Here is a 16824-nt window from a genome sequence, read left to right on the forward strand (position 1 = left end):
TTGTGATCTGTCAAAAAAATATAAACAAAATATTTTTTTAAAAAATGGAGGATTCTACATAAAAACAGATTCTTTGACTTTATTAGAGAAACAAGAAGCCACAACATCCAACTGAACTTCCTCCATGGGAACAGCCTGAGGAACGGAGGGGTCCTTCCCGGGCAGCTTCATAAGGATTTGCGTTTGCAATGTGTGATCTTGGGATCCATCACCTGTGAGGAGGAGGGCACACCTGGGTGTGCTCTCCCTCACACCGGACACGCGACAATTGCCAGCATCTGGACGCTGGTGCTGACACTACATGCCTCTACGTTTGTGGGGAAAGCCTTTAACAACATGGACACGAAAGAGCAAGCCACAACAGCACCTAGTCTAAGCCAGGGAGCAACACAGTAGCCTCCCCCGCAGTGTGGGCAGGCAGGTGTCTGAGACTTTGTTAAAATGCCGAGTACTCAATAGGCAGGAGGAATCGTCTGGAGCCACAGCGCCCAGACCAGAATCCCAGCTGTGGGACTCCCAACAAACTTGACCAACGTGTCTGTGCCTCACTCCCTTCACCTGGAAAATGAGCTAACAGCCCTGTCTCAAAAGGGTTTCCGGGAGAATTACACTCAAAGTTAATTCACAGAGAAGTACTGAAGACCGCTCCTGGCCCAAAGTCAGAATTCACAACCGCTGCTGTTACTGCTGTTACTGTTACGGCCAGCTACTGATGCTGGCACCTTGCAGAGAAAAGAGGAGAACACCCCCTCACACCTGCTCTGGGATTCGACTCTCCAGGATTCTGTGGTCTCCCCAACAGTGGGACATCCCCAAGCCTACTTCAGCCTCAATCCATACCGGGACCTGCCTCCACAGCTGCAAAGAAGCTCACACCCCATAACCATCCTCAGTACAGACCACCCCGCTGGGCCTCACCTAGGTTGTGTTTCATTTCCGAGAGCTCCTGCTGGTGCAGCCACTGTAGCTTCTCTATCTCGATCCTCAGCCTGCGAATCTGTAACGAGAGTGAGTGGGACTCTTAGAAGGCATGTTGGGGGGGCGGCATTAGGCAACAGGCTTAGAACTTGACCTCCAGCTGGAAAAGCCAATGCCACGCGGTGGACTGAGGCACAGGCAGTCTGGCTGCCGCAGTCCAGAGAGGTGGGCACCCGTGCGTGACCCAAATTCAAGAGAAATTCTGTTTCCGAAAACCAAATACAGTTGATCTTTGAACAACATGGGGGGAGGGATGAGATCAGGGGGCACCAGCACCCCCACGCAGTCAAAATCTACATGTAACTTTTGACTCTCCAAAAACGTAACAGCCTTACTCTTAATCAGGTAGCCTTACCAAAAACAGAAGCAGCTGATGAACACACACATGTGTGTTAGACACTGTATCTATACAATCAGGTAAGTGTAACACAGTATTAAGAAAATCACAAGAAGGAAAAAACACAGACTACAGTACTGTACTGGAAAAAATCCACCTATCATGGATGAGCCCAGTTCAAACCCATTTTTCGAGGGTCAACATCACAAGCAGTCCATCTTTTCCAAGAAATACTGGCTCCATAAAAAGCCACATCAAGTTGTGCTCGCTTCGGCAGCACATATACTAAAAAAGCCACATCAAGTAAAAACAAGGGGGAGACAGGGCACCCAGCCGGCTCCGTTGCTAGAACATGGCGACTCCTGATCTCGGGGTTGTCCACACTGGGCACAGAGTTTACTTTAAACATGAATGAATAAATGAATGATGAATGAAGTAAAAACAAGGACCAGATTTTCGTAATAAATTAAAACATGAAAGGTCTGATTAGAACATTGGTCTAAAAAAAAAAAAAAAATGACTGGGGCGCCTACGGGGGGGCTCATTCCATCAGGTGTCTGCCTTCAGCTCAGGTCATGATCTCAGGGTCCTGAGATGGGGGCCCCCACTGGGATCCTTATTTAGTGGGGAGGAGTCTGCTTCTCCCTCTCTCTTTGCCTGCTATTCCCTTTGCTTGTATTCTCTCCCTGTCAAATCAATAAATGAAATCTTAAAAAAAAAAAAAAAAAAACTTGAACAAATAAAGATAGCTCTGTTTTACCTCTCATCTAACATTTTAGGTAGAATCCATGGTCATTCCCCTGAAATTCCAAAGCCTAACATCTCTGGAGACCAAAGGCTATTTTGGAGGGAGGGGTTAAGTGTTGCAGGAAAGTCATCTGGAGGGGAAAATTAAACTCGACCTGAACTGCTATGGGGCTATTCACAGAGTTTGAGGACCACAGTCCTTCCCTGCGGCGGCGAAGTGGCCCTCCGCACTCCCTCCAGGACAGTGCAATGTCTCAAGACATCTGGCCTGACCCCAGTGAGGGCTGCTACTGCCAACGGGAGGCAGAAGCCAGGATTGCTGCTAATCGGCCTACGATGGACAGGGCAGCCCCCATAACAGGGAATTATCTGGCACAAACGTCAGCAGTGCTGAGGTTAAGAAACCCTGACTCATCCCACGTGCTGTGAACAAGCATGTTTCACAGCAGAAATGGGGTGGGGTGTGCATATTGCCTTTTTAGATTCCGAAAAATTCCGCCGTCTGGACCCAAAGGATTCAAAGGAGACATTATGGATCCGTATTTACAACCACATGCCAATTCTTAAGCCGAACAAAAAAACAATTAAGTATGGCAGCAGGGGGTGGGGGGGGAGGACATGCTTTACTAAGCCAACACTGCCCTTTCTTGTTTGTGACACCCTTGCCCTAATCAAAAAGAGGGTCACACATGAGCAAAAAAAAATCTAAAGGGGCTCATTGATCCCTCTCGGGACCTCTCTCAGTGTTTTATATTCATACCATTCTCGGTTTAAAGCCCCATTAGGACACCTTCCTGGAGATTTTCTCTTCTGAGGGCCTGCCTAACCCTGCCAGGCCCTCGTAGGTCAATGGCTTGCGTGGAATTTCCAGGTCTCCAACCTCACTGGGAAAGACCTCAAGAAGTCCTGCCACTTGTCATTTCACCTGGTGACCGACCCCCTCCCTCAGCATCTGGCTCACGGTGTATCAGCCTAAGGAAGGCAGCTGAAGGAGGTCTATTTTTATAAAAGGTTACTTGGTAAGTGGACAATTTAATGTCTTAACCACTCCACTCCCTAGGCAACCACATAATTGCAGAGGCTCTCAGTACGCGAATTCTTAGACAACAAGGATCACTGGGATTACAAAAGCCCACACTTACAGAGAGCCGGGAGACAATTACACACGGGGCCAAAGGAACTGATCAGGGGGTGAACTCAAGCTCCGGTCGGGGGGCCGTCCTCTGCTCACACAAAGCAGGGTGTGTCCTCACAGAGCCAGCCTTTCTGGCTCAATGAAGAAGTACCCTCCCACCAACCACAGTCCGCAGAGCACGCCGGAGGGACTTCCAGAGAAGCCGAATCCTGGCCCCACCTTACAGCAGCCCATAAAACACTCTTAGCAAGTAAGAAATTACGTGTCATCGCTGACCTCGGCTATCGTGCTTCCCGTAGTGTTTTTAGAAAGATCATTGTAGATCTCTGTCATCGTTCCTTTTATCGCATCCATCATCTGAAAGACAGAAACAGAAACAATTTTGGTGATCACCTCCCTGAGGCTTTTCAAGAGGACATACATCTAAAATCTACCTAACATAAAGCAGCAGTTTGCAACAGGGGGGCTATTCTGCCCCTCGCAGGACATCTGGCATTTGTAGTTGTCCTGGGTGGAGGTCAAGGTTGAGCTAAATGGCCTACAGTACACAGAACAGCCCCCACAACAAAGACTTCTCCAGCCCAAAATGTCACGGGTCCTGAGCTTGAGGAACTGGTGTAAACCAGGAGGATAGTGATGAATCACCTATAAATAAAGCTACTTTCTGTAGCCACAGGCTCATCTGGAGGGAACGAATGTGGGCCCCTGGCATGTTAGGTGGGGCCAACGCTGTGGGTTTGAGGCAGGGGACGTTTCCTTTTGTGATTGTTGCTTCCTAATTCCTGCCCCTTAAAACAAAACAAAAACCACACACAGAGAAACAGAAACAAACAAACAGAACAACCATTTTATTGAGATCTCAATCAAACACCAATTCGACCATTCAGGCGCAAATCAATAGCTTCTTACAGATTCAGAGTTGCACACCCGTCCCCACAGTTCAGACCCTCCCAGCACCCCAAAAAGAAACCCTGCTGCCCTTTAGCTTCCCCCTCCTTGAAGAGCCCCAAGGGCCCCCCACCACTGATCTGTTTTCCATGCCTAAGGATTTGCTTCATCTAGATATTTTGTACCTACGGAGTCAATGTGGACCTCCATGACTGCCTTCTTCAACTCAGCACAGAGTTTTTAAGACTTGTCTGTGTCACGGGGCCTAGAAGTACTTCATTCCCTTTTATGGACGACTACTATAGTGCACGGTGTGGACACAGCCGATGGTTATCTGAAGGCCTTAGGTCAGGGCATTCACTCGCTGCCTTTCCCGTTTGCTTCCCACCTTCCCTCGCTCTCACCATCTGAGCCCTGAAGGCAGCGAGTTTGTGACATCAGCTCAGGTCCACGCAGCCAGGGGCCAGCTAGTTATAAGCTGACTGAACAGGGTCTGTAGGATGATTTCTCTCTCCCACTTGCTAGCTGATCCCATGCCCGTCACAGGAGGAGGAGGAGGAGGGGACAGGAGACCAAACGGGGCCTCTAGGCCTGGGCTGGCCACTGCCAAGTGTCCACTGTGTTTTGCAGCTGGCTCTGATCCGGCGAGAAGGCAAGACACAGACGCCCCCTTGTATCCGATACCCGAGATTTGCTCCCACCATCGTCCTCCCTCTGAGCCTCGGTTTCCCCATGTAGAAAACAAGGATGACTACGGTGGCCCATGTAGGGTGAGCACAAAAATTACGAGAAGTCCATTAAAGATTATGGTGCAGGGTAGGCGTTCAGAAATGCCTGCTCATCTTACTCCTACAGAAAAAAAATACACATGACCTGTAACTATGAAACTGCCAACCCCCAAAATACTAACCCCCAAATTCACCCCAAAATGGGAAAAAAAACGAATACAATGTCTGTTGAGATTTCCGCTCTTATCTTGTTCCGGGGGCCACACAAGCACACTGCCAGGAGAAACACTTTGTGCTTGACACCGTCACTCTCTTTGGGCCTTCCTGTCCCGCTGGACCAACTATGTCGATTTAAAATATTAGAGCTAAATGGCTTTACGAGAAAACTTTAGAAAGCGGATGAAATTCAATACATTACTAATGCAATGGTTACATTCCATTTTAAAGAAATCATGGATTTGTGGACAGACTTTCACTCTTTCTTCCAAATATAGCCAAGAACGCAGCATTACTGAAGGGCGTCCTTCTGCCAAAACACACAAATCTGGGTCTTCGACTCGGAGACAGGGAAGTTCATCAGTTCCAAAAGTATGTCACTGTGTTCATTTTCTTAACTGCAAAGACAGTGTCTATCAAGAAGTTCATCCCTTAGTTTTGCTGTAAGAGCAAAAAGGGCAGCCAAAGGTCATGGAATAAAACTAGATGCAGAAGCTCAGAAAACTAGCTAGAGCCGCTCGGTGGGCCTCAGTTTCCCAATCTGTAAATAGGCAGCGTGGACCAAATCAGTACAAGGTGGTTACAGCTGGTCTACAGGTAGAACAAGAGAACAACACCTTCTTAAATCAGTAATGAAAACATGACCCCCCCCTTCCAATCTCCTGTAACTCTGCACATCTTGTTAGGAAGAAAGTCTCAGCTCAGTGCCAGCATGGACCAAACACTGACGACAATCTCTCCTTTTAACCAAAGGAACACAGCCTTTGGGCTTCAAGCTTTGACAAGGAATGATGTGGCAATGTTAGGCTCAATTTTATTTTGGTTCTTCAATAAAGTCAACTTAAATAAAATTAAGTTCAATAAAAATATAAAATCAGTAACTAGCTGGCAGACAGGTAAGACTAAAATCTTGAGAATGGCCATATATGACCTTGAATACTTGCTGTTCTGACATTCAGTGACTATGACAATTCATGCATTTTTTTTTTAAGATTTTATTTATTTATTTGACAGAGAGAAATCACAAGTAGGCAGAGAGGCAGGCAGAGAGAGAGGAGGAAGCAGGCTCCCTGCTGAGCAGAAAGCCCGACGTGGGGCTCGAACCCAGGACCTGGGATCATGACCTGAGCCAAAGGCAGCGGCTTAACCCACTGAGCCACCCAGGCGCCCCTCATGCATTTTTTTAAAAAAGGTTTTTATTTGTTTGTTTGACAGGGGTGAGAGGGGGAGGAGGTTGGGGAGAGGTAGAGAGAGGGAGAAAACAAGCACAGGCAGAGGACATGGCCAGCAGGGGAGAAGCAGGCTCCCTGCTCAGCAAGGAGCCCAGTGTGGGGCTCGAACCCAGGACCCTGAGATCATGACCTGAGCTGAAGGCAGTGGCTTAACCCACTGAGCCACCCAAGCGCCCCAATTCATGCATTTTATTCAAAAGGAGAAGAGACATAGTCAATGAGTGACAAAGTCATCCCGGAGACCAGTTTCGATTCTAGCTGGGGTGAGCGGGAGACTGGGGAAGCAGGGGCGTGAGGTAGGGTTGCTTAAGAAAGCCACGCGCAAGAACAACAGGTCCACGGACAGTGGACCTCTGTGGTCGGTAGGCTTCACGGGGATTCACAAAGCAGGGGACCTGGCGCAGCCATGCCAACTCCTGCCTGCATGGGACGTGTTCTCCGTTGCTATGTTTTGTGGTAATCTGTTATGCAGGGACACCTGATACACCTCGAGAAAAGGGATACAAAGAAAGTGACCAACAAAAACCCATCGGTAAAAGATGATCAATCTCTAAAAGGGAGCCTACCTTCAACACAACACAGTAATGCCAGCTCTTCATCGTGAGACGTCAAGAATTCTAGATACAACTATTCCCAATGACCATCACTCCACTCTTTCTAGAAACCTGAATACTTTATTCATTGTTAATTAGTAACTGATTCACTTGTGAAGTGTAAATTATCATTACTGCCAGCTTAGTAACATGCTAAATACTCTTCCTAGGTTACAATTCATTACCTACTTTTTTTTTTTTTTTAAATGTTATTTATTTATTTGACAGAGATCACAAGTAGGCAGAGACAGGTGGGTGGGAGAAGCAGGCTCCCCACTGAGCAAAGAGCCTGATGCGGGGCTCAATCCCAGGACCCTGAGATCATGACCTGAGTCGAAGGCAGAGGCTTAACCCACGGAGCCACCCAGGCGCCCCTCATTAACTACTATTAATAGCCACACAGAACAACAAGCCTGATAAAGAGGCGTCAGGCACCCACAAGCAACTGCTCAACAACTCTGTATCGACACCATGTGCCGGGCGCTTTTCTAGGCCCCGGAGGTAAGGCAAACAGACAAAACCCTGCTCTCGCGGAGCTAACATTCTGGTGGTCATTCTGCTACGAAGCAGTCTGTCGCATCGACCCGCACAAAACACCAGGGCGCTCTCACGTGACAGTGAGAACGGCTCCAGGAAGTATCCGCCTGAACGCGTCAATGAGCACAGAAGCACCTGCCAGTTCAGAGGAAGAGGCTGCAGCAGAGGACACCCACGAATGAGCCCACTGTGGGGATTCCCGCCGCCATGCCCCAGCGGGTGGGCGCACTGGGAGGGAAGCCACGACTCCCTGGGCCATTTGGTTCCTGGAAAATCCTAGAGGTGAGCGTCGCACCTTTACACATCTCGTGCTTACGACTCTTGCTTTGCTCCACGAGTCTTCTAAATGCAAACCAACCCCCTGGTCTGTTATTAACTGACAGAACAGTAGCTTGTTCCAGCGCTTACGGAAATGGTCTCAATGAATGATGTGAATTCAGAAAGGTGATTCTGACGTCATGATGTCTGACCTTCCCCGCGGTGCACTGACTTTAGCATCAGAGCCCTCAGAATAAGATGCGGTACATTCTAGATTTCTCTGCCTGGATCCAACTTCAGACCCAAATGGAAGAATGCGGGCTTGGAGGGCCTCAGGAAAAACAGGGTCTCCCCACCTCAGCCCCCTGGAAAGCCTGCAAGGTCATGATCCTCCTGGCTCCCATTAGAAAGCGGGTCCTCTGACACCCCCACCCCCACCCCCCGGGCACCACCGGCACTCACTTTGCTAGTGTACTTGGCAATGTCCGCAGCGACGTCAGCAGAGGCGGTCGCGATGGGCAGGTCTGCACTGACCGAGGATGCGAGGGTGCTCGTGGACCCTGAGCTGGTGACCAGGGGTGATGACTGAGTGCTGGTCACCAGGGTGATGGTGGAGGTGGATGGGCTCTGCGTGATCTCCTTCTGTTGGACAGCTAGGAAAGGAAGGCATGCTGGTCACCCCACTGTAACGGGAAGGGCCCAACCGAGCACGAAGCTACGCAGAGGGACGGCGGTCCCTGACATACACCCCTTGAGCTCGTCTACATTCAAGTGAGAGACATTCTCCCCTTGACCAGACTCTGGCCGGGATCCTCTCAGCCTTTCCTGGGACAAGGTCTCAAGCATGACCCATAAAGCCTTGGGTAAACACAAATGTGGTTTCTAACACAACCCTAGGGTGATCCCAGACACCCCTAAGGTGCCTGAGAAAACAAGGTTGCCAAATGAATTTACCACTTGTTCCAGCCAACACCCTATGGCCCCTGTCTCCCAGTCTCTACGGGAGGGTAGGAGCAACTCCACATGGGTTTCACATGGACCAACCCCCACTTCCTATTTTTTTTTGTAAAATTTCACATCCTTGACTCTACTGGAGTCCCTACTCAGCCCCTCCCCTATCCCCCATTCTCCCTCTAAAATGCCCAGTCACCTCTGTACCAACTGGGGTTGGCTTCAGTTCATCCTGGACTTTTTTCTGCCTATCATAACAACACACACTGATTAAAACCTGTCCCTACCACTTTCACTAGCATCCAGGTTGTCTGTCATTGACAAAGGACAATCTGGAATCTCAGAACCACACCCATCAATGGGCCTCTTTTTGACAGCACCTAAGTTCCCCTGGGGAAGCTTCTAACTCTTACAGGGCACGAACACAGAAAAGATTGGAACTAGTCATCCCGACCTTAACTATCAATTCACTTCTGCCCCACTAGCTCTTTCCATACCAAAAGCGTCCCAGCTGCACTCCCACGGTGCCCCTCCAATCTGTCAGGCCTCCTTCCCCCAATCTTCCAGGGGTTCTCTGGGGCTGGTTCAAGACCTGGCTAGCATTCAACCCATAGCTTCAGCTCTTTACAGCTCTACTCAAAAGGGGACACTCAGTTTGTGAGAGTTTCGACCAAAGATCCCAACCACAAAGGATCAAGATGCGGGCTTCCCTGAGGGACAAGCTCGGCACCAGCGCTCATGAAAGCTGGGCCAACAGGTACCCACCCAAGTAGTGCCAGATGGAACGACTTCAGCCACTGGTGCTTGATGCTGACTCTTCTGTAGGTGGCTAATCCCTAGTGATTAAGGTACCCTTTGCTACCAACTCCTCACACCGGACCCTTCCCAAAATAATGCCAAGAGGTTCCCGGGTATGCACAAGAAAACTTACAGAAAGGTATTCATTGCAGCACTGTTTACAACAGAAAAAAAAAAAAAAAAAAACACAAAAACAAAAAACTGGGAGCAACCTAAATGCTCACCATCAGGCGAATACTTGATTTAAATCAACTATGGAAATACTATGCAGCAGTCCAAAAGAATAATGTAGATAGAGCTATTATGTACTAACACAGATGAACCCCTAAAACATGCTGATGGGTAAGAAAAAAAAAAGAAAAAGAAGAAGGGGGAGGAGGGAAAAAGCAAGTATGGTACCATTCTTATGTTTAAAAAAAAAGGAAAAAGAATAAAAAAGTGCTATTTGTATGGAGGGTCATATATACGTAAATATATATGCGTACATGCATCAAAAAGGTTTCACGGTTAACAGTGGCCACTGAGAAAGGGTGAAGAATGAAATGGAAGTTTGGTCAAGACAACAGACTGTGGGGCAAATATTTTACCCCTTTCTAAGAAGCCTATATGCATGTATCGTTTCTAACAACAGAGGGGGATGGAAAGAAAAGTAAAAAAAAACAAAAAAAAAAAACAAGTTGCCAAACGATTTTTTAAAAAATGCCACATGGAACACACGAGGCCTTCAAGATACGACGGCCACAAAACAAAAAGGAACTGAAAAAAAAAAAAAAAGAAAAACGGTTCTGTCTCTCCTGTCCATGTGGCGAGGAGGGAGCGGGCGCCACGTTGAACAGAAGGGGGCGTGGTACCTTTCACAGCCTGTCTGGTCTGATATCTCGTCCCCTGGGAAGACTGAGGCTGCTGGGTCTGCTGCTGGGTCTGCTGCTGGCGTTGCATCTTCTGCATGTGCCACTTTTGGGAAGACGTTTGAAACTTACTTGACGAGTTCCACGCGACCCGCTGCACGGCCGGGGCAGTCTCCTTCGGTAAAAGCGGCCTCTGCTTTTTCACTGGGCTCCCCGTGGCGGCGGCGGCGGCGGCGGCCGTGGCGGCGGCGGTGGTGGCAGCGGCGGCAGCGGCGGTGGCAGTGGTGGCCGGGGCTGTGACGGTGGACGTGGTGCTGGTGGTGACTGTGACACCAGCCGTGGGAGTTTGGGAGGAGGAGCGGGTGAGGAGTGGAGTTTCGGGTGGGGACTGGCTGCCCGCTGTAGTGGATGGTGGAGCTTTACCTACGACTAAAGCCGACGCATGAAGACAAGTAAACGAAAAGTGGAGACTGGACTCGGCGTGGCCCGCGGCGTCTCCCAATGCCAGCACGTTCTGGGTCAGAGAGAGCGAGGCCAGCCACGAATGCTGAACAAACTCAGTACGGCCGCCACCCCCTCCGCCCCACCCCAGTGCAGGAGCACATCTCACCTCGCGCACAGAGGCCGCCTCTGCACACCTGTCTCAGAGTGTCGGCCTCCTCTCGTGAGCACCTGCCCACATCTGAGACTGCTATCGGGGCCTCTGGGAGAAACGGGGTGAACTGGACCCAGCCCCTGCCCTCAAGCAGCCCACCAATGAGTGATGAACAGAATCACTGCCCACGGTTTGTTTTATAATGAAAACCAGGTTAAGCACTTTCGGAAAGACCCAGCCGAAGTCAATCCAGAGATAAAGAGAATCCCCCGTGGCTAGGAACCTATAAAGCATGTAGCCCCGAGAACCAGGTGGCTTCCCAAGGGCCAAAGCACTGAACACCATGAAGTCACCCACAAAGAAAGTCTTCCTTGACCTCTCACTCCCTCCGGGACTAAGTCCCAGTGTGCTGCTAATGGCCTTGATCACCTGACACTAAAGGGAATTCCAACCCATACCCAGAACCTTCCCAACACAAGGGGATTGCCAAGTCAGGAGACTTGCTTTTGTTGTTGCTGTTGTTTTTTTGTTTTTGTTTTTGTTTTTAATTCCAGCAGAGTTCACGTACAGTGTTCTCCTTGCTGCAGGTGGACAGTATCGTGATTCGACAATACTACATGTTACTTAGAGCTTATCGTGGTCAGTGCCCACCTTGCTTTTACTCTGACCATATTCCCGCTGCCACCTTCTAGCGGGCAGTACTGGTTTACCTCTCATGCAGTAGTCAGACCTACACCTAAAATGATTCTGCAAAGCGTAAGTTGCTTTAAGTAAAAATACAAAGAATTATACAAGCAGGACTTGGGATGGGCCAAACTTGTGAATGTGAATGACAAGTTTGGAAAAAGCTGCCTTCCGGAGTCTGTCTTCTAGGAAGGGCGGGGGACGGGGGGTGTGGCGGGGGCGGGGCAGGATTTCAACAGGCAGAAAAGTGAGAATTTGGGGCGGGTGACAGCATCAGCCAAGACGTGTTTAGGAATAGGCAGCATTTCAGTCAGTGAGAGTAGGCAGGGAGGAGTGGGCGGAAGGCGGGTTAGAGCCAGAAGCACTGAGCAGCCCAGAAGGGGTGGCCCCATGGCGCTCATCTGTAAAGGGGGGGAAGGGGACCCTAAGTCAGTCATCACTACAGAGGTCCCAGCCACCAGTGGGGCGGGTTTGACGCCCCTCCCGGAGAGGATGCCCGGGGATCACACCCAAAGCACGGGTACAAGGTCAGCACCCCCATCAGAGACAACGGAAGGAGGATATGTCTGTTCTTTTAGATTTATGTAACCTGGAAAAGACCTGACCTTGATCATCCTAAGGAGGATTTTCAGTAAGCTGGGTTTTAGGAAGTCAAGGACTTTTTTTCCTTTAAAAAAAAAAAAAAAAAACAAGCTGAATTTCCTGACTCCTCCACTCGAGTGGGGGGGGCTTTCTCCAAGGTCATCACATCTGCCTGACCCTCCTCTGACCTTCTGCTCCTGAGTCCCCTCCAGTTCATGGGCAAGGGTGCAGGTGGAGCCGGAAGCGGGGCTCCCCATGGAGAGAGGATCCTTCCCCAGGGTGACAGGACACACCTGATACTGGATGCTGCCCCTGCACCTTGAAGGTGGGGAGGGGGCTCTGAACCCAGGTTTCCTAGGAACGGTGCACCAGGGTGATCCCCCCCGTGGTTTGCAACCTGCTCATGCACTCTCCCTGCCTCCCTTTCCTCCCAGATGACCAAAAAATATCCCGTTACTGTTGAGGAGCAAGCCTAGCCCCTCTCCTCAGACAATAGGTCCTCCTCTTTCTACTTATTTGCAGAAGCACACAGCTGGCTTCAAAGACGGCTGCTGCTCTGCAGTGACAACGGCTGGCCCTCTGTTCCAAATAAAAACCTGGAATGTGCAACCCGAAAAGATTTTAGGCTTAAGGCACCCTTTGGGGTTACTACTTAGACACTAAAATATTTTGATTTCTAGAAGATTCTAGCAGTTTACAGAAGGGAAAAAAGGCCATAGGAAAATCCATTTCTCCTAGAAATTTGGAGTGTATACTCGTACCACCTATATAGCCCAGAAAAGACGGAATCTCTTAAGCTCTAACATTCCAGAAACTGACCCTACTTATCAACCTGTTTATTGTACAGTTTGGTCACAGGCTTTCTAAGAAAAGAATGGAAAGTACTGATGTTGTAAGGTAAACACAACAATAGCAAGGTCTCTACGGAAGCTCTCTCTTTGCCTCTATCCTGAGTTCACCAGCTAGAAAGCAGTTTCGTTACCTAAGGCTCCAAATTCTGTACGTAAGCTTCATTCCCAGCTGAAGGTGAACTCAAGGTTACCATAGCACACTCCAGAATGCCCTTCACTTCATAAACTCGTAAGTGAAAACACAACGTTGAAAAAAATGCTCTACTGCAGAGTCTGATACAAAGCTGATTCTTCAGGGCGCCTGGGTGGCTCAGAGGGTTAAGCCTCTGCCTCTGGCTCGGGTCGCGATCTCAGGGTCCTGGGATCAAGCCCCCCATTGGTCTCTCTACTCAGCAGTGAGTCTGCTTCGCCCCTCTCTCTGCCTGCCTCTCTGCCTACTTGTGATCTCTCTCTCGCTCTCTCTCTGTCAAATAAATAAATAAAATCTTAAAAAAAAAAAAAACAAAAAAACCAAAGCTGATTCTTAAAGATCAAAATACCATCAAGGGACTCCAGATTAAAGATTGGTAGGTCTTTGTCCCAACCCCTGGGACAATGCCCTACCTGGATTATGTTTTAGAATCACCTTCAGCTTAATTACATACACCACACACATGGGGTCTCCCAGACATAATTCCTCCAGACATCAGTGTAAGGAACAGCTGTGTTTCATTTAATCAACTGGGATTATTATTATTATTATTTTTGAAAAAGAGGAGATCCTTTAAGGGACTGTATTTCCCTTGTTGCTTTGACTGCTAGGAAGCTCACAGCCAAAATGAAAAGCCCAACTGTGCTAACTCTGAAGGCTGGAACGTATTTCTGTGCATAAAACGTTCCCAGACCGCCTCCTATTCTACTTTCATCTTTTACAGACTTTATTTACATTTTGTTTTGTGGTTAAATATTCTTGTCAATCTGTTACAGAGTCTTTCTGGAAGGGGAAGAGTCATAAAACCAAACCATCCAAAGGTACATTCTAGAAAATAAGGAACAGTGGAACTGTTTCATTCATAGGAGCACTATGCCATCTCTGTATCCAAATATTCCCACAAACCACATGGAACAAATGCTACCCCCCTATTGTTTTCTGCCACATTCGCCTCAAACCGCAATCCACAACACTTCATCTGATTTTTCAGAGGCCAGCCGGAAATCTAAGGTTACCCAGGAATGGTGTGCTGTTCTTGACTCCTGCCCCACTCAAGTGCTTCTCTTTTTCCCTCCACTGCCCCATTCAGAGACATTCCATCCTCTTGTGAATTCTCGCACCTTAACAACGGAGATTCCACAGCAAACCAGGAGGACAAGAACACAGAAGATAGATTCTCAAGGCCATCCCCAACTCGCTATAAGCAGCCAGGCTCAGAAACCCCCAGGGGGCATAGAATCACATCTTACTCAAGAGTTTGGTTGAGAAGTCTGCTGTCAAAAGTTGGGCATGGTCCAAAACTAAGCCTAACCCTTCAGGTGTTCACAGAGTACATAGTTTTGTGCCTATGACCACCAGCTTGTCCTTAGGCAATCTTTTTCCTGGGCCCTTAATTAATTCTTCAATTTCATCTTTCTCGAGCATTGGAATCACCTCATACCCATGTGCCAAACCAACTGGAAAATGTGCTGACTGCTTTGACCCAGGGAAGAACACCTTTCCCACCATTCACATGTTCCTCCTGGAGGGTCTGCCAACATGCCTGGGCCACGCAGGCTTGCGGGCAGTTACTGCTGATTCAGCCTACAACAGCACCAATGGAAGCACCACTGGGATCAAGCAGTCGTTCTCAGCTAGAAGAGACACTCGCCTCCCAGGGAACCAATGGCAATGTCAAGACGTCTCTCATTGCCGTAACTGAGCAGATGCTCCTGGCATCTGGTGGGTAGAGGCCCAGAATGCTATTAAACATCCTCCAATGCACAGACATGAAGTATTACTCTGCACAAAATGTCAACAGCATCAGTGCTGAGAAATCCTGGACTTGGGTCAGCGAAACACACATGCCGTGGAACACCATTTCAGGTGCCCACCACCCAACACCTTCCCCAAATCTATGGCCCCAAGAAGCACTCAGCTTTCTAGTACCACCTCCCCAAATGATCTCCTAATTCCAGTAAGAAAATGCCCTGGGAAGGTGCCTGGGCAGCACGAAGGGAAGAAAGGGAGTGGACTCCTCAAGATCTTTGAACCGAACTCTTCTAGCAATTTCAACCTTGTCACATGTCTAAATGTGGACAAACACTTTAGGGAAATGAGTAAGCCTATTGGGAAAGCAGGTGCTTTGGCTAAAAATGACCTTGATGTTAGAAACACCTACTGTTTTTCACTTTTCTGGGCTCAAAATCAACCGCATTGGGTACTAAGCAGATGCAAGGCCGGCAGGCCCTGTAGGGGAGCCGGTGTCAGCCCTGGGCCTGATCAGTGACTTAGCCAGGTGATCTTGACCCAACCAAAGCTCCACTCTAGTATCTCCCTTTCCGACGTCGGAGGGTCACATAACTTCTGGAAATACAAATTCAAGGTGGCACTCTAAACCAAACCAAGAAACCGTAAACTGGTGCGATCACTTACCATCCTGCTTGGGAGATGTTTCTTTGGGTTCCTTCTTATTTTTACGACCCTCCCGCCCAGAATGGTCTTCTCCTAAATCTATGACAAGTTCACTTTCTGAATCGGAGTCCAGGCCCAAATGTACCGTTGGGGAATCGGTCTCATCCTTCCCCTTCAGTTTATCCTTTGTGGAATGAGGGGAGGCTTTCGCTTTCTCTGAAAAGTCCTTCTCAGGCGGGGGGCTTGCCTTTTCCTTCACTGAGCCCGGATCCGCTTTCTCGCTGGCCGGTGATGTGCTTTTCAGCTCTTCCTTAGTCTCCACCGGGCTGGCCAATTTGGGCTTTTTTTTGACAGCCAATGGCTCTTTGTCCACCTGGCTACCCTCTTTGTCTTCTGCGTCTTCTGGCTCATTCTTGGACTTCTGCTCATCGTCACTGATATACTCACTATCGCTACTATCAGACTTCTCGGAATCTTCCGAATCGCTGTGCTCTACGGCCGTGTAAACATCTTCCGAGATTTCATTTATGCCTAAATTCAAAGAGAAAACCCAGCATGTGGCGTAGTCACAAAATAAAGAGCAGGACCTAAAACGCAAACATTTTCCACGCCAAATGCTGGAATAAAAAAAAAAAAAAAAAACACATTTCAAATCTCATCACACTGGCCTGGTGGGCTTACCGGTGAGCTGCAGCAGACAAATGGAACTCGGGTTTGCAAAGAGTTTCAGTTACTGACACTCAGAGATGACAATGGACCAGACAATGTAAACTTTAAGTTTATCCGGAGCTACATCTCTGCATCCCTGATAACTCACTGAGATGTAGAGGATGGGAGGAATGGAAGGGAACAACAGAGATGAGCTGTTAAAATGGATCCATTTTATAGATCAGAAAATAGAGGCCCAGAGAAATCCCTTATTCTAGAACCAAGACAGAGGCAAGGCCAGAACCCTGGGCTCCTGACAGACCACTAGCACTCTTCCCACAAATTCCCAAAGCATTCAAGTCCTTTTCCCTTTGCTTCCAGGACTCCAAGAAATAAGCCAGAGCCTTAAAGCAAAGGCCTGCCAACTCAAAGCCCAAGCCACATCGGGCCAGCACCCATGTTATGTAGGAAGCAAGAAACTGGACCAGCAGGTATATTGTTGTTTGCTTTTCACTTAGAACGAACGTACCTCCCAATTCACAAGAAAGGAAATTTCACGCAGAAATCAAGACAGCAGGCTTGTATGCAAAGAGCAGAGGATCTGGCCCCTCTGGGTCACAGGCCTGCAAGGCAG

At 48.7% G+C, this 16824-nt stretch overlaps 1 protein-coding gene across 23 annotated transcripts in view; it reads right to left on the reverse strand.

Moving 5' to 3' along the window:
* Positions 1-16824, reverse strand: part of ZMYND8 (zinc finger MYND-type containing 8) — a 143970-nt gene that overhangs the window by 14833 nt on the left and 112313 nt on the right. For 18 of the 23 annotated variants that reach the window (XM_047744031.1, XM_047744036.1, XM_047744034.1 and 15 more), the window contains 5 exons: positions 15564-16073; positions 10250-10675; positions 8112-8302; positions 3474-3554; positions 919-997 (listed from right to left, as the gene is read on the reverse strand). In XM_047744031.1, the coding sequence (XP_047599987.1) occupies positions 919-997; positions 3474-3554; positions 8112-8302; positions 10250-10675; positions 15564-16073 (1287 nt within the window). The remainder of the gene's footprint in view (positions 1-918; positions 998-3473; positions 3555-8111; positions 8303-10249; positions 10676-15563; positions 16074-16824) is intronic. The other 5 variants (XM_047744028.1, XM_047744050.1, XM_047744049.1 and 2 more) reach the window with 1 other exon arrangement.

Source organism: Lutra lutra, chromosome 9, assembly GCF_902655055.1.
Source record: "Lutra lutra chromosome 9, mLutLut1.2, whole genome shotgun sequence".
In the NCBI taxonomy this organism is placed as follows: Eukaryota; Metazoa; Chordata; class Mammalia; order Carnivora; family Mustelidae; genus Lutra; species Lutra lutra.